This window comes from Onychomys torridus, chromosome 15 (assembly GCF_903995425.1).
Source record: "Onychomys torridus chromosome 15, mOncTor1.1, whole genome shotgun sequence".
In the NCBI taxonomy this organism is placed as follows: Eukaryota; Metazoa; Chordata; class Mammalia; order Rodentia; family Cricetidae; genus Onychomys; species Onychomys torridus.
This window is the reverse complement of record NC_050457.1, coordinates 27,849,166-27,873,996: the sequence shown is the minus strand read 5'-3', so window position 1 is coordinate 27,873,996 and position 24,831 is coordinate 27,849,166. Positions and strand designations below refer to the sequence as shown.

The following is a 24,831-nucleotide window of genomic DNA, read 5'->3' as shown; positions in this document are numbered from 1 at the left end:
ACTGGCACTATTAGGTGGTATGACCTTGTTGAAGTAGGTGTGGCCTTGTTAGAAGAAGTGTGTCACTGTGGGAGTGGGCATTGAGGTCTCCTATGTTCACGCTATGCCCAGCGCAGACCACTTCCTGTTGTCTGTGGGTCAAGATGTAAGGACTCCAGGTCCTCTCCAGCACCACGCCTGCCTACATGCCACCATGTCACTCCATGATGATAATGGGCTAAACCTCTGGAAGTGTAAGCTACCCTATTAAATATTTTCATTTATAAGAGTTGCTGTGGTCATGGTGTCTCTTCACAGTAAAAGAAAACCCTAACTAAGACATATATGATGTATTTTAATCATATTTCCCTTCCCCTCACAATTTCAAGCCCCAGATTCTCATTCCTAGCATCAAAATCAGAGAAGAAGAATAGCAAATTCAAGGCCGTGGATTTGTGGGGAATTTGATCTTGGGGACCAAATGCCTCTGACTGGCCAATCATAGTACTGCCTGCTTCCCCAGAAAGGTTCCAGGAATTCCGGCTCTGCAGGGTCTAGCTAGGGGTAGGGATGGACCATAGACGTGGTCTGCCCAAACATTCTTTCTAGACCAGTGGTTTTAGAAACCAAAAGGTACCCAAATCCAGCTCCACCAAAGAAGAGGTGTGGAGTCAGTGAGGGGAGAAGACACGATCTGAGGGTGAATCGGGATGGCTGCCCAGGTATTGAAAACAGGCTACACCTTATATACTGAATAATTGCATCCTAGTTTAACCACAAGCAATACTGAAAGCAAACTTAATATTCCAAGATGAAAGTGGTCATCAATGCCATTATAGTGTTTTTCTTGAAGCGAGGCTCTAAACGCCTGTTGTTCTCCACGGCTCAGTTACCCTGCTAGGTGTTCTCTTACACTTCCTCCTGCACGGTCTCAGCTCTTGTGGTCAGGGGGTGTCAGACATTGAGACCCAGAAGAGCGATTGTCATTCTTCAAGGGGCATGGCATGGTGTCTGTACCATGAGCACAAGCGTCAAACTGTTTCCTAACTGCATTTCTTTGTACTTTAGTCTTATAACATGGGCCTGCTCCCCTCATATGCTCCCAAAAGGGAAGGTCCTGATATCTTATTCTTGTTCCATTATATCATACCATTCTGATTCCTTCAGTGTATGTTTCTCTATATAGCAAAGGGGGAGCAAGGCAGTCTAACTTCCTAACAGAATCTTCTCTTTGTGGGGCAGACTATATCTTGCCATTCATCCAGTAAGCCACCAATCCTGAGCACTATTCCATACTATATCATTAACTGATTTCTTGTCCTAAATGGCCTCAGGCTCTGGCCCACTGTTTTTCTTGATTGTGTTTTTCATCTCTGGGACCAGGTACCCCAGTTAGCAAATCATGACCTTTTCTATTATTGGTGTACCGGGGTCACAATGGGGAGTCCTGTGTGTGAAGTAGGCAGAGTTATCATGCTACATAGTTCTAGGGTGGCGGGGACTTTTTCCAAAGAATTATTTTGTTTAAAGACACTTCCGTCATATACATTTTCATCCTTCAGAGCCCACACAAATTTCCCAAAGGAAGAGGCATAAGGGAACCCCCATAACACATAGGGAGAATCATTAAAAATGAAGGTAAAAAGTTGCTGGGGAATTGTGGTCCCCAAAGCCAAACTGCTGGAACTTGGTCAAGCAGCAGTGGTCGCCACAAAGGGGTCAATTGACCCTTCCACAGGGGTCGCCAAAGAACACAGGAAAACACAGGTGTTTACACTGCATTTCAAAACAGTGGCAAAATTACAGCTATGAAGTAGCAACTAAATAATTTTATGGTTAGAGGTCACTACAACATGAGGAACTATATTAAAGGATCGCAGCATTAGGAAGGTTCTAAAGTTGTAAAAAGAGAAGTCTGAAGTTGTGTGTGTGTGTGTGTGTGTGTGTGTGTGTGTGTGTGTGTGTAATGAGAGTCATATAGAACAGAGTATTGTGTTACTGTGTCAACAAAATGAAATGATAAAAGCTGGAAAAAAAAGATAAAGTAGAGAGTGATAGGGGAAAATACCCTAGGTCAACCTGTGGCTTCCTAAGCCCGTGCATGTACACGCACATATACTATGCATATAACCACATATTACATACATCGCAAACAAAAATCTGTATAAGATGTCACCTGAAGTGAGAGAGGCTGTTTAGATTAAAGTGATTCAAACTTTTCACAATATGATGAAGTCCTTTTTGTTTAAAAATTCTAGAGTTAATTAGGATTCAGGAAAGATATAAATAAAACTCAAAGGGAAGCTCCAATAATGTGGCTCCTTTGTCTCTAGCTTTATCTTGCTTTTAAAAACCTGAAACTAGAGACTGAAGAGATGGCTCAGCAGTTAAGAACACTGGCTCCTCTTCAAGAGGTCCTGAGTTCAATTCCCAGCAGCCACATAGTGGCTCACACTGTCTGTAACTCCAGGTCCAGGGCTTCTGACATCCTCAAACAGGCATACATGCAGGCAAAAACCAATGCACATAAAATAAAATTAAAACCAACAAACAAAAACCTGAAACAAACAAAAACCTGGAGAGATGACTCAGGGCACTTGCTGGTCTTCCAGGGGACCTGATTTGAGTTCCCAGAACCCACATGAACACTCACAACCATCTCCAAGTCCATTTCCAGGAGCTCTGATGCCCTCTTCTGGCCTCTGTGGGCACAGGCATACCATAGTATACACAGAGAGACACATAGACATGTATATGCATGTATGTACAAATATATGTCTACACACACACACACACACACACACACACACACACACACACACACAGGGTATATACATAAAATCCAAAGGGAATGAATCCTATAAAACATTTATTAAAACTGAAAAGTTCAAGAATAAAGGGTTTGCCTGCTTACTTGGGGAACCACTTGGCATGCTCCTTCCAAGGATCATCTCCTTCTTCCCAGTTTCCCAAGCATCCACCACAGGAGAAACACTGCACGGTGTCCCTTTTACCTACAGATGCAGTGACATGTTTTGACTGGTCAGCAACGGCACCAGGTGAGACCTTGGAGCTGATGATCTTGTACCAGAACAAGACAGACTCCAGCATGCCCGTTCTTCCATGGCCTCTCTGGCTGAATCCTTGTCCATAGTCCCACTGCTCTAAATGACTCCCTTCCTAGATATGGACCACCATCCCCCAGCCATGGATTTCCTCATATACACAGCCCAGGACACTTTGTGTGCTAGGTAAGTGCTTCAGCAATAAGTTCTACCCTCAGCCCACTGCTGGTACTTATCAGGTCTATATAAAAAGAAAAGCAACATTTTATTTATATATACATACACATATATGTGTGCATAGATACATATAATATAGTATAGACTAATAATGCTACACTAAATGTATATTAAAGCAGAAGCAAATGTGTTAAAGTTGAAAGTTAATGAAATATACATTATGTCTAATATAACACAGTCCACCAATAAGGACTGATTAACAAAATACTGCCTACAATGGAACCTAAATATTAAACTCCAAAGAAACACCTCATAAAATAAAATCCAGTTACCTGTGAAGACAAAGCCAGCTGCTGAGAGCGCACGGGGCGATGTCCCATGGGCATAAAAAGGCCAGTTCTCAAAGGACTCCAGCCTGGCCTCCTCTTCTTGGTACCTTGCTTTGCCACCTCTCAGCTTCTCGGGACTCTTCACCCTTATGTCATACTTGCCGATGTTACCGACGTCTTTGCCCAAAAGGAAGTCGCATCCTGGACGGAACTTCTTGTGGCTTTCTAAGGGAGTTTTCCTTAGGCTGGTGCCAAAGAGGATTAAGCTACAGCAGAAGCACTGGACCCCAAGTTTCACCCCAGTAAAGTAAAACCCAGCGGCTGCCATGTCCTGTGGTGTCCACGATCTGAACGTGTTATAGGTCACGAAAGTCTTTAATCGCTTGGCCTCACTGCGCATGTGCGAGTTAAAACCTTTCTTCATTTTCATTCGTTCCTTATGATCTTCTTCTTCTTGACTCTTTATGACCGGAAATGCATCCACACCGAGAAGAGCAGAGAGCTGGGGGAGAAACTCATAATCAATCTCGGAAATCCGCTCCTCAGAGGCCTCCCGGTGAGTGGCCATTTTCTGAGAGGAAAAGGGAAGCAGATGATTGGTTTTCTAGTTAGTTTCATTTTGTTGTGATGAGAACCTTGACCAAAAGCAACACAGGAGGAAAAAGGGTTTATCTCAGCGAACAGTGGTGGTTCTGTAGTTGAACGACCTTGTCAGACTGCCAGCTCCCCAGTAATGACACAGAGACTTATTACTAATTATGAAAGCTTCTCCTTTCACTTAGGCTTGTTCCCAACTAGCTCTTAGGAATTAATTATCCTGTTTCTATTAATCGACATTCTATTACGTGGCTATTTACCTCTCTTCCATTCTGTATGTCCAACTCTGTCTTGCTGGCATCGCTAGAGTACCTAGATTCATCCCAAGTTCCTTTCTCTCCTGGGGAGACCCATCTATTCGCTCCTGCCCAGGTATTGGCCATTGAGCTCTTTATTAAACCAATCACAACCACACATCTTCATACTATGTAAACAAATGTTCCACAACATGATTCACCATCAAGGGAAGTCAGAGCAGGAACTAAAGGCTGCAAACTGGAGGTAAAAACGGAAGCAGAGACTGTGGAAGAATGTTGCTTACTGGCTTTACTTCCCATAGTTTCATTAGTTTAATTTATTTTCTTTACCTTTTTGTATTATTATATTTATTTGTTTACTTATTTACTTGTTTGTTTTTCAAGACAGGGTTCCTCTGTATAGCCCTGGATGCACTGGAACTTGTATTTTAGACCAGGCCAGGATGGCATTTAATCAGAGATCCGCCTGCCTCTACCGGGACTGGTTTATTTTCTTATACAACACAGGACCACATGCCCTGAGGGCATCACTGCCCACAGTGGGCTGGACCCTCCCACGTCGATTAACACCAAGAAAATACCTCACAGACTGCCCACAGCCCAATTCTGATGGCCCCAGCTCCTGTTTCAGCCTTTGAAGTTCTGGTGAGCAGGCATGTGCTTTCCTAACTAAAATGGGTCTTTCAATGAAGCATGCTGTTTCATCTCACACCTAGCAGAGTTTTCCCTTGGAACAGTCACACATTGGACAACACCTAATGCACCATACAGAGCTCTTCTCACTACTGAGTAAAATCCACCCCAGCAACCATCCCTCTGGAATTCTCTCAATCCTCGGTCTACTCAACTCTTCTTTTTAGTTATTTTTTCTTATTTCTTTCTAGGTATTTTTACAGTTGTCTCTGGATAGTACACCCCCCCCCTTACAGACTCCTTAGTGATCATGAGACAAAGGTCATGTTCTTATCTATAGACACAATTTAGATACAACTGCCCCACTCCAGCATCCTGCTCCTTCCTTGTACAGAGGAACTGGCCATGACTTGGCCGACTAAGGCTTTGCTTGGTTGCTTTCATTTTCACTAGAACAACCTGTAGTTACTTTTCCTGTTGTTGGAATAAAATACTCTGACAAAAGCAGATCACAGAAAACAAGGTTTATTCTGACTTACTGTTTGAAGATATGTTTCTACCAGGGCATAGACTTGGCGTCAGGAGCAGGAAGCCAGCTGGTCACAGTGCATCAGCAACAAGGACACAGAGAAAATGAACAGGAAGTGGCACCAGGCTGTAAAGTCTCAAGACTGTCCCCAGTGACCCACTTCCTCCACCGGGCTCCACCTCTTAAAGGTTCAAACATCTTTTGGCACCCCAGCTGGAAACCAAATGCTCAGATACATGAGCTGCTCTAGGAGACTTTGCACATACAGAGCACAGCATAAGCCAGGATACAGTGTCCTCTATTAACATCTCCATGTGAGTACCTCTATCCCACACTCTCCTCCACTAACTTCTGTATGTGAATATCTGCCTCCCACACTCTCCTCCAATAATGTTTGTGTGTAAATACCTCCCTCCCACACTCTCCTCCATTAACATCTGTATGTGAATACCACCTCCCACAATCTCCTCCACTAACATCTGTATGTGAATACCTCCTTCCCACACTGTCCTCCACTAACATCTGTATGTGAATACCTCCCTCTCACACTCTCCTCCACTAACATCTCTGTGTGAATACCTCCCTCCCACTCTCCTCCACTAACATCTGTATGTGAACATCTCCCTCCCACACTGTCCTCTACTAACATCTGTATGTGAATACCTGCCTCCCACACTCTCCTCCTTGTTATCTTCTTTCCTGAAAAATGCTTAAAAATCTTGTTTGCTTCTCATCAAGGGGGCTGGCAGTGTTCCCTCTCTGCCTTCCTGTTCTCTCAATTCTCCTCTCTGTTATCCCGCCTATACTTCCTGCCTGGCTTCTGGCCAATGAGTGTTTTATTTATCAATCAATCATCCACAGCACTTCTCCTTTTTCTTTTTTTTTTTTTCAAAAAGGAAGGTTTTAACCTTAACATAGTAAAATTACATATAACAAAACAACTATCAAGCAAGAATTACAGTTACAATATTGAAGAAGATATCCTATCTATCTTATATTTGTGAGTCTAAGGTTTCATATCTAATTTATCTTTTATCTTAACTGAGGAAATTATAACTCTAGTCTTCAACTACATCAAAGGCCTCAGAAGGATATAATATTACCTGAGAAATGGGAGAAGGATACAAGCAACTTTTGGGAGTCTTGCAGGGTAGACAGAGACACCTGGCAGCCTGGATAGTCACCTAATATTCCTTTGTAAAGTTTGGGCATCTGTCTTCAGCCCACAGGCCTAGAGTCTCTCAGTCATTTCTTTCTGTGTCCTGTAGAATGTCTGGCAGTTTCCTCTGCAAAGCAGGAACCTGAAGGACCATTTTGCCAAGCAAAGTTCAGTGGTCACCTTCCTATGGGTCCTGCATGTCCAGTCAATACGTATTTTTCAAGCATTCCAGGCAAGAACAGACTCTTGCCCAAATTGCTATTTTTGCCAAGAAGAAGATAAACTCCATATAGAGTGTCTTCGATGCCCATCCTCCTCTCTGAAGTAAATCGGTGCTGCCAGGAGCAGACATGTCTCACACTCCAGAAAGTCTAATTTTTTAAAAAACATTTTAAAGGCCGTATTCTGAAGGTCTTTGTTTGTTTGTTTGTTTGTTTGTTTGAGACAAGGCTTCTCTGTGTCATTTTGTGCCTTTCCTGGAACTCACTTGATAGCCCAGGCTGGCCTCGAACTCACAGAGATCCGCCTGGCTCTGCCTCCAGAGTGCTGAGATTAAAGGCATGTGCCACGACCACCTGGCTTCTGTAGGTCTCTGAAGTATTTGAAGATTACCTATCTATCTGAAATATATCTATGTATACCTAGAAAACTTAATACGACTATAAGTTTGACTATCATAGAAGACTAATTGTTCCATTACAATTTAAATGAGTTGTATAAACATAATACCTTAAACAAGAGTAAAAATACACATACAATATAACAAAATTAACTTTAAATTTGTATCAATAAACAAAAATCCATAGCAATGTAAAACATTTTTAAACAAGTTGCTCTTTAAAAGTAGGTTCAATAATCTACCCTTTCATTCTTTCATTATCCATACTATCCCTTTTTTTTCTTTAGAAAGAGATTGCATTTATAAAAATATTGGTTTTTCTCTGTCCCACACCAGAGGGCTCTTTTGATATAGGACACAAAAATCTCTTGACCTGTTCTTTTAGTAATATGCTTGGGTTTAGAGAAGGAGTGAGCCAATTCCCTCTCTAAAACCAGCTTAGTATATTTGGGAATTTGGGCATAGCTTCTCTTACTACTTCCTGCTGGAGGGGGCGCTGTAACTTATGGGGACACACGAAAAAAATTTAAGCTTATGCGTAGTCCATGAAGGTGTATCGTCTGAGTCAGTTGCCTTGAAACTGTTTTGGATGTTGGATCATCTGGGCCTTGGTGTCATCAGAGATTTTTCTGGGGGTCTTGGCTGGTCAAACCCGATGTATCTTAATCTGGAAGAAATCCATAGCCTCCGGCTTTCTGTGGAAACAAAAGCAGAGCCTCCTTTCCAAAGCAACATATCCTTAGATTTAATTTTGAAGTCAAGCTATCTTTAAAATAAACATATTGGCTTAACTCAGCAGCTTTTGCAACCAAATGATTTTCTGCAGTTAAAAATCCCAAAGACAACACAATCCAGATTCTCTGTATAATATCCATCTTTATGTGGCTTATTTTTATACTACCTTTACTGTCTCTTCAAAGACTTTATTTTTTAAAAACTATCCATCTTCCATTTCTCAGGTACCATTATATTCCTTCTCAGGTCTTTGATGGGACTGAAGACTAGCAATTATAGTTACAACTTAGTATATATATATATATATAATATCTTAGATAGAATATATTAAGTATTAAGTTTAGGTTCTTTAGGATAGGACACCTTTTGGAATGATCTTTGTAACATGCTATACCTGAGCTCTAGACTTCTCTGGATTTTAGTGTGTGTTTCTTGCTTAATATTGTTTGCATTGGTTGTAGTTCCATCTTATTTAGGTCATTATATCTCATTACTCCTGGACAATATTTGATAACCATTCCTTTGTATATAGTCTTGTATTAGGTTAGAACCTTCTTATTTAGACCAAAGGGGGAGATGTAGTTGGTAGCCATTCCAGCTTTGATCTAGAAGTTCCAACCCCCATTGAGGCTTCAGTAACTGTCACACTTACAAGGTGGGGCCGAGAGAGGACCCTGAAGACCTGAGATCCCGATACACTGGCTCTTTTGGTTCCTGGACCCTGGACGCTGGAGGTAGACTGAGCAGAGTTCTCCAGAGAACCCATACCTGACACTGCTAAAGTGACCAGGAACCTGAGACTAGATAGGTCATGAGTCTAGGGCAGCACTTATCAACCTGTAGGTCATGACCCTTTGGAGATTGAATGACCCTTTCATTTGGGTCACATTGGAAATAGCAGATATTTACATTATGATTCATAATAATAGAAAATTATAGTTACAAAGTAGTAATAAAAATAATTTTATGGTTGGTGGTCACTCCAACATGAGGAACTGTATTAGAGTTGTAATATTAGGGGGGTGGAGAACCACTGGTCTAGAGGAAAATCTAATTCTATTATTATACTGAAGGATCATAGCAATAAAATGACTCCTAATGATATACCGCTATACCCATTGATCAGGGCATAGCTCAATCCTCATCAGAGAAGCTTCTTTCAGTGGATGGTAATTAACACAGAGACATACAACTGGACAGCATGCAGAGTATGAGAGACTTTGGAGCACTCAGTCCTGAGGGATGTCTTCATCAATCCTCTCCCCTCAAGACACTGGAGTCTGTGCAGAAGAGGAGGTGGAGTGATTTTAAGAGCCAGAGGTCATGGGTGACTCCAAGGAAACAGGGACACGAACTCACAGAGACTGACAGTATGCAGAAGACCTGCATACGTGTAAACCAGACAAAATCCCGGCACAGAAAAAGGAAATAGACAGAAAGTCCCACCACTAACCCAGAAGCTATTTGCAATTGATACCTGCTGTGTAAGAGAAAATCAGTTTTCTCTAATGGAGTGTCACTGACAATATCAACCACACCCCAGGAGAGGCCCCATACCTGGGAATAGTTGATCAGCACAAAAGAATCTGTGTGTGTGTGTGTGTGTGTGTGTGTGTGTGTGTCTGTGTGTGTGTCTGTGTGTTTGTGTGTGTGTCTGTGTTTCTGTGTGTGTATGTGTGTCTGTGTTTCTCTGTGTGTGTGTCTGTGTTTCTGTGTGTGTATGTGTGTGTGTGTTTCTGTGTGTGTGTGTCTGTGTTTCTGTGTGTGTGTGTGTGTGTCTGTGTGTCTGTGTTTCTCTGTGTGTGTGTCTGTGTGTGTGTCTGTGTTTCTGTGTGTGTGTGTGTGTCTGTGTTTCTGTGTGTGTGTGTGTGTCTGTGTTTCTGTGTGTGTGTGTGTGTGTGTGTGTGTCTCTGTGTGTGTGTCTGTGTTTCTGTGTGTGTATGTGTGTCTGTGTTTCTGTGTGTGTGTGTGTGTGTCTGTGTGTGTGTCTGTGTTTCTGTGTGTGTGTGTGTTTCTGTGTGTGTGTGTGTGTGTGTGTGTGTGTGTGTGTGTCTGTGTTTCTCTGTGTGTGTGTGTGTGTGTGTGTGTGCACTTTTTGTTGTGTTTTGACTTTTTTGTCTCATTGGTGTTATGTTTGTTTGTTGTGATTTTGTTTTTTGCTGTTTGTATTTTGTTTTTGAGAGAGAAAGAAAATGAAGTTGGGTGGGTAAAGACAGTGTGAAGGGTCTGGAAGAGTTGGCAAAAGAGAAGAATAAGGTCAGAATATATTGTGTAAAATTATTAATGAAAAATAAACCTTTTAAAATTAAAAATAGAATAATGATAAATAACTGACAAATAAACAAATAAGGAGCTCCTTATATGATTTGAATATTTGAATCCAGGTCTTTTTACTTTATGATGGAAAGATTAGGGTGTCCAGACTTATCTTGGAAAAGGGATAGATGTCAGAGAAGCACTTCAGAAAATGACTCCAAGCTGTCTGCAAGGTCAAAAACAGAAGTTGAAAGCTCATTTGGAACAATCCTTTGGCATAAAGTATCTCTGGGTACTACCAGTATTTAACTAAATCATGGATCGCCTTGCTGGCATCCATAGAGAACTGGAAAATTGGTGTAGACACTCACTCATTTGATGCCAAGAAATGTTGTGAATAGACTGGTTTTCCTGAATATACTCCAAGCACATTTAGGTTATTATTGGTAAATGTTATATAACAGTATTAAGGTCAATTTTTTTTTTAAAGAACAAACCCATTAAAACTAAGAAACCAGAAAAATGATCAACACATAGAGTATTTTAACAAATTTCAGAAGGTGGATACTACATGGAATAGTAGTAAGCAAGAAAGCAAGCCAAAGAGAAGCACAGGTTGAATGAACAGTGTCTGCAGGGAGACTTCTGTCCCATCTAGGGTCCTGAGATGGAGATGCAGCATGCCTGGGATGAAGGAATGTGACAAGAAGACATAAAATACAGGACGAAATCAGTCTGTGCAGGGGACAGTCAGTTCTTCCGGCCTCCATCTGCTATTTCACACACAGCTGCAAACCCAGAGGCCCCAAGTAAGAATTTTCCTAGCTGCTCACCCAATCTGACCAGCCCTAGAGAACTAACTAGTGTGGACACTGGTCACCCACAAGGCCAGATGAGCCCAACCCCCAGTCTCCAGGCTTCCTGCAGCCCAGGAGAGCTACATACGACCCCTACACAAAAGTTTTAAGTTTACACCAAATACTATGAGATTCTTCCACGAATTGTTTTTTCACTTGGTAACTTGATCATACGGTTCTCCAGCATGAACTTTGTAGATGACAATGTCATGTCACAATATTAAAAGCTTGGGCACAACCTCTTTAACAGTCCAAACAAGTCGGGTATGTTATCTCTACTTTACAGATGAGGAAACCCATGCAATAGGGTTAAAGAGTAGCCAGGTAGCCTTGGGAGTCTGTACTTTGAACCACATGCCCTGCAACATGAGGGCTGAGTCTTAAGGAAAAATGAACTCTGGGGGCCCAGATGCACATTTTCTTCTCCTTATTATATTTATTATATTATTATATTTAATTTTTTTTGGAGTTAGTAGGGCTTCTAGCTGTTACCAGCAGCCGTGGCATGTACCTCAGATTGTCTGTCTAGACCTGAAAGGCCGTTTCTCTTACCTAGAAGCCATCATGGTCAGATAACCAGGTTCCGCCAGCCCCTCCTGACTTCTGTGTTAGAGGAGTGGTGTCTTGTGCACACTTTCCATCCTGCATCAGCTGTCAACAATCCAGTCTTAAAATAATCTCTTCAGTTAGTATATAAAAATATGGATCTCATGATGTTTCTGTGTATACCAGTCTCCTATTGGTACCTGCCACTCCCACTGTGGTCCTTCCTCACAAGACCCTTCCTCTTCCCACTTCTGCTTTCCTGTCCCACACACACTTTGTGCGGTCCTATCCGGTGGGGGATCCTAGATTTTGCATGGGAAAATGTCAGCTGTTTTCTTTCCTCCCTGCTCCTTCTCTCTTTCCTCACTTCCTCTCCCTCCCTCTCCTCCCTCTCTTCCTCCCCTTCCTCTCCCTTCCTCTCCCTTCCTCTCCCTTCCTCTCCTTCCTCCCTCTCCCTCCCTCTCCTCCCTCTCCCTCCCTCTCCTCCCTCTCTTCCTCCCCTCCCTCTCCCTTCCTCTCCCTTCCTCTCCCTTCCTCTCCCTCCTTCTCCTCCCTCTCCCTTCCTCTCCCTCCCTCTCCCTCCCTCTCCCTTCCTTTCCTCCCTTTCTTTCTCTCCTCCCTCTCCCTCCCTCTCCTCTGTCTCCCTCCCTCTCCTCCCTCTCTTACTCTCCTTCCTCTCCCTTCCTCCCCTCCCTCTCCCTTCTTCTCCTCCCTCTCCCTTCTTCTCCTCCCTCTCCCTCCCTCTCCTCTGTCTCCCTCCCTCTCCTCCCTCTCTTACTCTCCTTCCTCTCCCTTCCTCCCCTCCCTCTCCCTTCCTCTCCCTTCTTCTCCTCCCTCTCCCTTCTTCTCCTCCCTCTCCCTCCCTCTCCTCCCTCTCCCTTCCTCTCCCTCCCTCTCCCTCTGTAGTCATCTTCTGCTTCATGCTTGTGCACCTACCTAACTCTAGATTCCAAGTGAGTAAAGCATGCACTATCTGTCCAGTGTACTTTGCTTAACATGATGAATACCAATTCTGTTTTACTGTTAAGTAATAAAATTCCATTTTTCCTCAGTGTGTTTTCTTGCACAGGAAGTTTTGCTGTGGATGATTAATTGGTAAATAAAACACTGATTGGTCAGTAGCCAGGCAGGAAGTATAGGCGGGACTAAGAGAGAGGAGTATTGGGAGAACAGGAAGGCAAGGGGGGTCACTGCCAGCGGCCGCCAGGACAAGAAAGATGTAAAGTACCAGTAAGCCACGAGCCAAGTGGCAAAGTACAGATTAATAGAAATAGGCTGAATATAAGAGTAAGAGCTAAACAAGGTAGGCCTGAGCTAATGGCCAAGCAGTTTAAATAATATAAGTGTCTGTGTATTTATTCTATAAGTGGGCTGCTGGACTAACAGGGCTTGGCAGGGGTCAGAGAGAAGGTCTCCAGCTACAAAGTCCAGAAGTCAGACAGGCTCGTCACACTGCTGACTCTTTCCTCTGTAAAGTCTCCCCAGTGGAACTCACTTTTCACTAACAATATTGCTACATCTGCATCCAATGTCACTTTTATTCTAGCACCTTATAGATTTCTGTGGCCCTTTCAAGTGAACTTAAAAAAAATACTCCGTGTTTTAAATGTTCACTACAATGTACAAGAATCTTCGTGGTCTGTTTAATTGTAATCTCCTCACACTTCTAGATACATATCTAAATACCGAGTTCTGTCTTCTACATTATTCCATTTTCTTGCCTGATTGTATGTATTGCTGACCACAATGCTGATTAATATTAATGGATACTCTGTATTATTCTTGACTTTTGTTTTAATTCTTCTACAATTTGACCATTAAATATAACTCTACAATTTCGGCAAATATACCAATGACATAAACTGTCCTTTGGTTGAGGTTGTAGCTCAGTTGGTGAAGTTCTTGCCTGGCATGCTTTAAGCTGAGAGTCCAGTGGAGAATGGTAAGGCAGAGGGAGAACAGGATCTGACTTCCAGGGGAGCTTCTGATAGCATGGTAAAAATACGCCACTGGTTACAAAAAGGAAAGGGGCTAACCAGGTAGGAACTGCTGGGTGTTGTTTGCTTGCTTGTTTGTTTTTGAGACAGGGTCTCACTATGTAGCCTCACCATGTAGCCCAGGCTGGCCTCTAACTCACAAAGAGACACCTGCCTCTGCCTCCCAAGAGCTGGAATTAAAGGTGTGACACACCACTGCCCGGCTAGATCAGATGTATTTGTGGAATCACCAGGATTAGCTTAGATATGGACTATGAAAGAGAAAAGCTAAGGATAACTCCAAGCATTTCCCTAAGCAGCTGGAGGAGTCCAGAGGGAGTCAAGAGATAAAAGTGTGCCATCAGAGCACTTCAGTGAAGGGGAAGGCTAAGAGTTAGCGTTGAGATGTGGAATGTGCAATGTCCATTAGGGTTGTATAAAAAGGGTCCAGGACTAGAGCTGGAGCTGGAGGAGGTAGTGTAGGCATGGAACAGAAAGCCACTCAGCTGGATGAGGTGTTCCAGGAAGTGCACCCACACCCTGTCAGGAGAGCTCAGACGCCCCCAGTGGTTGGAAGAGGAACAGCCGAGGACTGAGCTGGAGCTGTCTGAGGAGGAAACCCAGAGGGAGGCCCTCAGGTCAGATGGAGCAGGCTTTCCTAGAGACCAGTGATGAGCACATTGGAGTTACCAGTAATGAAGTAGGGTCACATAGAGAAGACCAGTCATTAATTACTGATTTATTGATTTCTTTGGTGTGAGCACTGCTTATACAGATTATTGTCAAGCGTAACTTCAATTGTTACCTGGCACAGAATGACCTGCCATTTCTGTTTTCTCACTGGACTCTGATATAACATCTAAACATTTCTGACTACAAATGTATTAACTGTCAAATCAGATCATAAACAAGATAGTCTATCTGTTCCTATAGAGACAGGCTGTCTGGGAGCTGGGAACCAAACACAGGTCCTGTGTGAAAGCAACAAGTATTCTTAATTACCAAGCCATCTCTCAAGTCTTGAATTTATATCTTAAGCATGAAAATAACAGAGAATTGTAAAATTAAAAACAGCACAGAAAGGGGTAGAATAAAAAGTAAGAATGCTTCCCAACTCACTTCCCAGATATAACCAAAGCTTTTAAAAAAATGTTTAGGTGTTTAGAAATCTTTTTCCTCCAGATTTATTGAGGTATAATTAACAAACTAAAAGCATACCGTATTTAAGTTGAAACAACAGAAGTATACAAATAAGAAGTTTATGTAAACATATGGAATGAAAAATGCTGTCATAGTCAAGTCAACATATCCACCAATCCTTCATGTATCTATAGACAATGTTTTAAAATCACCAACCCTCAGGAGGCAGAGGCATGCAGATCTCTGTAAGTTCCAGGTAGGCCTAGTCTACACATTCAGTTCCAGGACATTAAAAGCTACATAGTGAAACCCTGTCTCAAAACAACAGAAAGGAACAAGAAAGAAAGACTTAAGGCCATTACAGTACATGCAAAGCTCTCAAAAGCCTCTGGAACAAAAGCAGCCTTCTCTAAGCCCACTTTCTTCCTCCCATCAGCAATGGATGGGAGATGGTGTGAGCAAGCATGGCCACACCAAAGCTGGAGACTATACAAAAGCCCTGCAAAGACTAAAGAGCATCTCTGCAAAGAGTCATCTGCATCCTGTGCTAAAGTCGACTCGTGCTTCCTCATGGATGGGACGGACTCATCCTTAAACTGGCCATTCCTTACCTCCATCAAATGCTCCTACCTTGTGGTTTTTACAAAGATCAATGCTCCCTTCCCCACCCCTTCCTGTTGCCCTTGGCAATGGAGGGTTCTTGGTATGAACTTGAATAAGGCTCTAGTCTTTAGACAAGAGGACCATACCAGGACTGCTCATAATAGCTCTAAGTTCAGTGATGGGCCTGCAGGCTTTAATAAATAATCAGCCTACACAGTTAATGAATATCCTTTAATATGATGGTTAGTTATGCCTTTGGTTTTGAGACAGGATCTTATTATGCAACCGAGGCTGGACTGAACCTCTTGATTCTCCCACCTCAGTCTCTTATATGATAAAAATAGAGGTGTGCACCACCATACTCACCAAGAGCAAAATGTATTAGAAAATTAGGTGTTGTAGATTATTTTAAGATGTGTTATTTTGTTTACATTGCATTTGTCTAACTCTGTGAAGCTGTGTTACTTCCCTGTCTAAAACACCTGATGCACTAATAATGAGCTGAACGGCCAATAGAGAGGCAGGAGAAAGGCCAGGTGGAGCTAGGAGCCAGAGAGAATAAATAGAAGGAGAAATCTATGAGAAAGGAAAAAAGAGCAAGAGACATCAAGGAGAGGAAGGCACTAGGGGCCAGCCACCCCACCACACAGCCGCCACTGAGTAAGACTGAAAGTAAGATTGCAGAAGTGAGAAGAAAGGTAAAAGTCCAGAGGCAAAAGGGAATAAATTACAGCTAAGAAAAGCTGGCAGAGACTTTGTTGACAGTCCATGAGAGGCTTTACCCTCTCTGAGAAGTGGATGGGAGGAGGGGTGGGGTGAGGTAGGAGGGAGCTTGGGGAGGAGAGAGAGTGGGAACTGTGGTTGGTAAGAAAAATGAAAAAACACCTTTTTAAAAAAAGTAAAAGAAAATCTGGCAGGAAACAAGCCAAGCTAAGGCTGGGTATTTATAATTAAGAATAAACCTCTGCATGTGACTTATTTGGGAGCTGGGTGGTGGCCCCCACAAAGGAGCAAAAACAACTAAGTACAATTAGGTATTTAGAACTGCCAGTAGCCTGTAGCTGCATCCTTCACTTCTGAATGACAGGAGAGAAGGGCAGTATCCATTTCCAGAAGACAGTCAAGCGTTTGGACTGAGGGTGTCTCTCCTTCACAGCATTAATCACTTTCATGTCCTCTTCGTCCAGGAGCCAACTGAACATCTGAAGAATGGTGAGGCTGGGCAGTCGGGACACACACTGACTCAGAGCCTTCACAGTGGTGGCCTGAACTTGGATGGATTCTGGGAGATACCTGGAAATGTTGAGCACTTGCAAGTTTGGCAGGTTGTCCAGGGCTTGAAAGAAATGTCTGTACCCTTCCTCTGTAATCTTGTGGTTCACTGAAAGATCTAAGTTCTCAAGTTTCTGGAAACCTCCGCTGGTTGCTCCCTTGGCTGGAAAACAAAACATTTATGAAAAGAATATCCTGAGGGCTTCAGTAATGGTGATAAGTTATTGGTACCACTCCCACACCCACCAGGATGAAAGTGGGAAATGCTCATCATGATGTTTTAGAGACCATTCTTTGAAAGCACTAAGCTGCTGCTTGGTCGATAGGGAACCACCTGGCCAAACTGCAAGCGGTTTGGAGGATGCAGAGGTCAGGGAGCTGCGTTCACACAGCTTTGATGGTCACGGCAATGTGCACTTCTCCTCTGGTCTCACAGAAGGACATATGTGAAGGGATGTTACAGTAGAAGGAACTGAGAAACTGTGGCAACAGCATCTCCATTTCTGCAGAGTCCAGAAGGCGACAGTCCTAACAGCTTGTCCTCTCACTGTGACTGCAGTGTCTTCCCTTATAGCCCAGAGGGACTCCCTGGTTACTGAGAGCAGGGGCTCTGAAGGAAATGGAGCCAATGTGTTGTTGTTTTCATTAAAATCAATAGCTGCCGCTTAAGCAACTGCTGTCCTGACTGACAATTGCAACTCCACAGCTACCAGTAGCCATCAGCTCTCAGGCACCAGCTCTATCACTGCTGCTGAAGGGAACTTTATCTAGGTATCTATCCCTCTACAGAACTCAAAGGACTGGAAGGTTGAAGTGAAATTCTGCTCACTCAGAGAGGCTGAGGAGCAAGTAGTTAATCTTCTCTCCTAGATTGCAGCTCCTCAAAAGACAGCATATCATGTCCTTCAGCTCAACCCCAACTTAAGAACCCTAGCTACACATGGTTCTGCCCTATCACTCCCCATCACTTAGCCTCCTGATCCCAGGTTAATTTTATTTAATAAACAAATGTAACATGTCTTTGTATCTTAAACAAATATTTTACAGCATAAGTGAATGCAATACATATTCAGGAAGTCTCCCTTGATCACATGTGATCAATATGATTCCTGAAGAAATCCATAGCTTCTCATTTACTTTGGGAACAAAACTTGAAAGCATTTTTTATTTCTATTTGAAAAATACATTTTTGACTTCTTTTTTAAAGTTAAGGCATTCTTAAAATATCAAGGCTAGATTATTTCAGAAGTCCTTTCAATTCCATGTCTTTTAGCAGCTATTGTGCCTTTTTCTTTCAGGTGATGGTCAATCTGAAAGCTATTCCTCAACTAAAGCTTTGGGTTTTTTACCAACAGGAATCATCAGAGTGCTTAACTATAAGGGATTGACTAAACCTACCAGAGCCAGAACATGAAGCAGACTCTGGTGACGGTGAAAACAACACTGTGGAGAGGTTGACTCCTTTGCTTATTTGTTTGTGCTCAAAGTGTCATGTTACCCAGCCTAGCCTTGAACTAGGAAATGCTGGAACTCTTGAATCTCCCAAGTGTTGAAATACAGGCATATGACACATGTAACCCAAAACACACTTTTAATCAAGCTATGTGAGGTAACTCAGAAATTTCACTCTAGAAATTACTAGACATGGACACTGTATGAGAAAGAAGCACTTCACAATAACCAACTAGTAGAAACAACCCAAGTGCCCACTGAATGGACACACAGAGTGCAGATACGGTCAAATAATGGAATGACACATAGCAGTGAACTCAATCACTCTGGTCACATGTGTTACTAGGAATATGAAGCCCACACACATTTTCAGACAAAACAGAGTCTATGCACAGGACCCCCTTCCATGAGGAGTCTGTGGCAAACGACTCTATGGTAAAGAAAGCAGTGCAGTGGTCATCTGTGGAGGAGCAGGAGGAGGGCACAGTTGCAGAATGCACATGGGTCTGCGTCCTCATCTGGTTGACTCTATACTTGCTTGGATAACAAAATTTTCAGCAATGGGAACAGGAACATTGATCCAGTTCTACGTTTCAGCTTTTGCACATTTGTTTACATATTGTCAACATTCAGTTGACTAACAGAGGATCTGCCAGGTGCATGGAACACCAGGTGTCAGAACACAGATTTAGTGGTCCATGGAGCAGGGGTAGAACACTGGTCTAGTGTGTGTTGGGAGCACTGAGTTCAATTTCCAGTACTGGGGAAACAAACCGCAGGTGGATGGCTTCTGTAACCCACTAAAAAAAGGGAGGCCGGGTGGTGGTGGCACACACCTTTAATCCCAGCACTTGGGAAGCAGAGGCAGGCGAATCTTTGTGAGTTCGAGGCTAGCCTGGACTAAAGAGCGAGATCCAGGAAAGGCACAAAGCTACACAGAGAAACACTGTCTCTAAAAACCAAAAAAAAAAAAAAAAAAAAAAAGGAGCTGTTGACCTTCCCAGTTGAACCTGCCTGCAGAAGGACATGAGATGAAACAGTGTGGTGGTGGAAATGAGGAACAGTTTGGAAGACTTTCCCATTCTAGACATTTGCAGCAGACAGCTCCAGTGAGGCCACTGCTTCCACTCAGAGGGAAACCCTTTCCCTCAGGGAAACTCACCGATTTCCATCACACTGTCATCATCCAAGGTGTGATGAAAGGCAAGAACTCGGAGACACCGAAGCTGCAGACACTGCTGGACAATCAGTTTGGCCACTTGGTGAATCCCGTCCCCAGTGGGAAGGAGCAGTTCCTCCAGGTTCCTAAGAGAACCCAGAGCCTGTGCTGTGGGAGACACCACAAAGCCATCCTCAGTAGTAGTCCCAGCAGGAGCAAGCAGCTGATGACCTGGACCTTCTGCAGTCTGGGAGACCCCACCTAGCCGAGGCCCTCCTCCTCACTGTCCTCTCCAAGGAAAAGAGAAGGGGTCAGCACACAGCTGCTCCCTGCTGCTCTCTGCAGCTGGTTCCTCCATCCTCCCCCAGACTGACTCTTCACACAGGTCCAGGCTGTCTTTCCATTTCTGCTCTCTCTTCTAAACCAGGGCCTCCACTGCAGGTCACTGCCCTAGCTGCACAGAGACTTTGGCCCCCTGCCTTGCCATCCTACCTCCTGCCATCACTCTGAGGACATCCACCGGCCTCATTAAAGCCCTGTCCACTGCTCTGACAGCCTTCCACCCCTCATCCAATCTTTCATAGCATGATCCTCTGTAGATCACAGGATGACTAAGTCTCTTACTTCTGTGGCCTCACAGAAACTAATTAGGAAGACCTTTTGGAATGTGGCAATATTCCAGATTTATCTTTGACTTTCCCCTTCTCAGTCTGGAATAAAATATGTCTTGTGACAATGAGATCATGATGGGGAAATGTATAGAGATGGCCAGCCAAACTAGTGGAAACCCATGAACTGTGGACCAATAGCTGAGGAGCCCCCATGGGACTGGACTAGCCCTCTGGATAGGTGAGACAGTTGTTTGGCTTAACTGTTTGGAGGGCCCCCCAGGCAGGGAAATTGGTATCTGACCCTGGTGCATGAGTGAGCTTTTCGGAGCCTAGTGCCTAAGGTGTCACACCTTGCACAGCCTTGGTGCAGGAGGTAGGGGCTTGGACCTGCCTCTACTGAATGTACCAGGCTCTCCTGACTCCCCATGGGAGACCTTAACTTGCAGTAGGTGGAAATGGGGGCAGGGTTGGGAGGTGGGAACAGGGAGGCAGGATCTGTATTGGTATGTAAAATGAATAGAAAATTTCTAAATTAAAAAAAGGAAAAAATATTTCTTCACAGTCCTTGGTTTCTTTAGGAAAGATGATATTTAGAAATCAAGTCCAGGGATTTGAGCAGTTGACTCAGTGATAAAGGGCTTCCCTTGCATGCTGGATACCAAGACACACCACACACACACACACACACACACACACACACACACACACACACACAAACTGAGCCTTGTTTGTGACTCCTTGTTCATCTGAAAGCAAAGCAAGGTGCATTTCCAGCAGCTCCACATGGCCAGCATGAAAACCCAGCTGTGGATCTTCTTGCCACAGCTGTTCAAACAGCAAATCAGATCTGAAATTCCAATCTCATATGTACCACCTGCCAGCGGTGATATTAGTTTGCAAAGGAAACAAGAATGTTAAATTGGGCCAACTGGTTGATGTTTTTGTCTTGGCAGTCTTGAGACAGAGTCTCAGCCTATAGTCCAGAATGGCTAGAACTCATAATTCTGCCTCATCATCTCAGTGCTGGGATCCCAGGCACTTGTTACCACTCAGCTTCTAGGTGATCATTCTTGAATGGGTTACATAGACATCTACCCACTGAAAGAAATCACACTAGATCTGTGTACAGAAAACTGTTCCAAAGCTCTAAATAGAATGAAACTCTGAGGACTTGTGTGTGCATTACTACAACCACAGTTTCCAGTCTCTCGACTGCACTGAGGAACGTGTGTCTGTATGACTGCAGACAGAGATGACTGGAAATGTATTTAAAACCCTCTATGTTTATGGGTCAGAGCAGGTGAGACAGCTCAGGGGTAAAGCTATTCACAGGCATGCCTGACAACCTGAGTTTGATTCCAGAGTCCATATTATGGTGAGAGAGAATGACTCCCACCTGCTGTTCTCTAACTTCCATGGACATGCCACAGCCCCACACAAACACACAGTAAATGCACAAAAATACACAGAAAACTTGTGAGTCCACAACAATATTTCCAATGTGATTTTCTTTCTCTCTCTGGCATTTATTTTTACTGCCTGAACTGCTGTTACGAGCAGAGCCTCAGAAGCAAAGCTTCTCAAGTTTACTTTGTCACAACTTATATACACTAATTTATTTCAAGGGGAAATATGTGGGACTGAAAAGATAGCTCAGTGGTTAAGATCTCTAGTTACTTTTGCAGAAGTCTCCACATGTGGCTGACAACCATCCAGATCCAGTGGATCCAAAACCTTCTTCTGACTTCTGTGACCACCAAGAACATATGTGGTGCACAGACATACACATGCAGGCAACATTCATGCACATCAGACAAGAATAAATATTTTAAAGTTTAATTAACTTTAAAAGGAAGACACTCTCAGACTGGGCACAGGACACCTGCCTTCTGATTGGGTCTGCTACAGCCTGTGGTGTGGCCTTTCCCTAGAGTTATAGTGTTTTCTTAATTTTAAATAGAAGTTTTAATATGAATTCTGGAACCTTTGAAACAAAAAGGACATAGCATGTTTGGAGTGGGTGCCAGACTATGAAGTTCCACAATGTTATCATGACCAAATTCTCTCCTAAAAAGTCAGCGAGTCTGAGGACATTGCATTTAATGAGATCAAGTGTGAGGATGTGTGGGACCAACAGTGATGGCATCTGGGGGTGATATTGAGCATCAATCTCTATGATGTCCTCCTAAGGACCAGCACAGCTGGTTCAGCTGCCCCTCTGTATCAGAACATTCCACCAACCACAGGTTCAATCTTTAAAAATCATGTCTGTGCCAAATGTGTACAGACATTTCCCCCTCGCCATTATTCCCAGAAGAACACAGTGTAACACTTGTTTACATAGCATTTACATTGCATGAGGCATTGTAAGCAATTGAGAGGTGGTTTATAGTATAAGGAGGATATGTAGGGTCATGAGCAAACACTGCACCATTTTATCATGGAGTGGAGCATCTTGTAGTGTTTGCATGAGCAGAGGTCCTGGACCCAGCTGCCATGATGTCAAGGACAACTGTGCACAGCTTGCTTCGTTGTAGGTTCACTGAAGAGGAGGAGGAGGATAAAGAGTACATTAAGGAACTCTGTTTATAAACTTACCAAACTTTTCTGATGTTTCCTTATCGGGAAATTGTTGGTGTTCAAGTTTCAATATCTTCAGAAACAAAAAATTTGGCAAAATGGTGACTAGAAAGGGAAAATGAAATATAGCTAGTTCAGATACATTTCCTTTGACACAGAGAAATACCATTGAAGTGAGAGTGTTTCAAAAGTGATGAAAGGTGATATAATATCCAGAATGAATTACTATGACTAAGCAGAGGAAACAATTCTGAAAAGGAAATGTTTATGTGGTAGACACAGATGCACTTCATTGTTGAGAAAGACTCACTGAAGTCAGATGCTGTCACAGTTTCTGTGACACCAGCAGACTTTTAATTCTAGAGTATTTAATGACTTTGTTCACAGGAGCATTTAAATCAACGTTGTATAGTTCTTACCAAATGACATGGCTTCAAAGCATCGTCCAGAAAACTCAATCTCTCTGAGTTTCTTGCAGGAAGCAAGCACAGTCATGAGAGACTCACAATTCGAAAAGAAATCACATTTCAGGTAGAAAACTTGGAGATTTGGAGAGCTCTGAATCAATTTAACTGGAAAAGATGAAGGATAGTCAGGAAGTAAAGAAGGTTACAAATTGCTATCCAGACTGGCCTCTCAGTCCATAATCTCCAGCCACACCATTAAACAGGCAGTGACACAGTGATCCAGTGCTCAGGCCACATTGGGCGTGTGCTCAGCTTCTGCCACTGACTAGTGAGCAGAAGACCTGGGGCAGGTTCCTGATCCTCCCTGGGTCAGTTTTCTTCTCTTCATATTTCACTTTCAGCATCAGCAACCTGCTATCTCTGTGTTTGCACATTGCCCTGATGCAAGAGGAATTATGTACAGAGTCATATAAAAGAGTATGGAGGACTATGGGGGTCCAGCCTCTCTATAGTCCCCTCCCAGGGTAGGGGAAGAATCTACAACCAGCTGATAATTAATCTTTGAAAAAAGAATCCATGTATGAAACTCCTTACTCCATACACTTTATTATTCTGTGTCAGTTCTCTCTCTACAAGCTTCCATTCTTTTTATCTCCTTCCTGCCTGGTTTCTCTCTATATTCATCTACTGCTCCCTCTAAGTTCTATCTTAATTCTCTCATCTTAATCCTGCCTCATCTAGGTACCTTTCATCTCGTTCTTGCCCAGCTAGTACTTCCCCATCTGACTCTTCCTCATCTTCCATCTCCTCCACATGTTCTCTCTGGTCACAATCCTCCTTATCCCTCTCTGTTCTCTGTCTCTAAGTTCTCTCCGTTGTCTACATACCTCCTAAGTCTCCCAGGAATCCAGTTATAAACCCAAGCAATAGTAATCTCCTCTCCAGCAAGGTCACCAGGTTTGAATTCTATGGGGTCATAAAGGCAGGTAAAATTTTTTCTCAGGCAATGACCACCAGGCTTTCTTTTACAATCCAAAATGGTAGTGGTAAAAGAGGAGGTCAACTGAATGCTGATGACCGTTAGTATATCAAAAAGGGGGTCTATGTGCTCAGTCTACATTCTGAGACGTGGTTAGGTAAGAAGTTAGGGGTCTATAAAGTTAGTAAGGCTGTAAGAAGGAAGGGTCAGAGCTAAATTGTGTAAAGCTATTACTTAACATCCACCTGACCTAGGTGGTGTCTCCTTGTGGAATTTACCTTACATCAGGAGACTAGCATGTAGACTATTATTACTGTTAATCCTTGAAAGTGGCTAAGGGAGCTCTCTGATTCCAGTACTGAAAGGGGACAACCAGATAGGCTGGGAGAGGGGGGAAGGAAGCCTTTCCCAAGGCTATTCTCCAAATACCTTAAATGTATATGTCCAAAGAGTGATCAGTCCACACAGTTAGCACTTCTAGGGGAAAATCAATTGGGAAAACTATGAAGGCACACATGATTTTCATAACAGAAGACAGCTGATATAACAAGCCAAAAATAACATCAAAAGCTCCTTGGAATTTGGCTTCCTCTGAAGGAATTCCTTGATTCCTTCAGGTAGTGACTTTGCCATAACCAACTGCTTTCATATGATATATTCCTGTGGCCCGCAGAACAAGAGGAAACGACTCTGAAGCACAACTTGAAGAATACGTGATCTTATTTATTTTGTCTATGTGTATATGGTATGTGGAGGGTCATCCTTGGCCATAGGACACATGCAAAGGTCAGGGTGAAACTGGGAGAATTGTTTCCTTCCACCATATGAATCTGTGGGACAGAGGTCAACAGGCTTGGCAGGAAATACCTTTACCTACTGATGGATCTCCCCAACCTGAAAATTATGTTTGTTTG

The 24,831-nt window shown here is 43.1% G+C and overlaps 2 protein-coding genes across 2 annotated transcripts in view; both read right to left on the bottom strand.

Annotated features, from left to right (window-relative positions):
• LOC118596278 (baculoviral IAP repeat-containing protein 1e-like) overlaps positions 1–5,652 on the bottom strand; it is a 39,794-nt gene extending 34,142 nt beyond the window's left edge. Inside the window, exons 1-3 of the mRNA XM_036207071.1 lie at positions 5,577–5,652; positions 3,554–4,121; positions 2,894–2,993 (exon numbers count right to left, since the gene is read on the bottom strand). Of these exons, the coding sequence (XP_036062964.1) occupies positions 2,894–2,993; positions 3,554–4,118 (665 nt within the window). The 5' untranslated portion in view covers positions 4,119–4,121; positions 5,577–5,652. The remainder of the gene's footprint in view (positions 1–2,893; positions 2,994–3,553; positions 4,122–5,576) is intronic.
• Positions 5,653–16,441: 10,789 nt separating this feature from the next.
• LOC118596576 (baculoviral IAP repeat-containing protein 1a-like) overlaps positions 16,442–24,831 on the bottom strand; it is a 38,484-nt gene continuing 30,094 nt past the window's right edge. Inside the window, exons 10-13 of the mRNA XM_036207488.1 lie at positions 22,951–23,103; positions 22,550–22,636; positions 19,344–19,508; positions 16,442–16,892 (exon numbers count right to left, since the gene is read on the bottom strand). Of these exons, the coding sequence (XP_036063381.1) occupies positions 16,528–16,892; positions 19,344–19,508; positions 22,550–22,636; positions 22,951–23,103 (770 nt within the window). The 3' untranslated portion in view covers positions 16,442–16,527. The remainder of the gene's footprint in view (positions 16,893–19,343; positions 19,509–22,549; positions 22,637–22,950; positions 23,104–24,831) is intronic.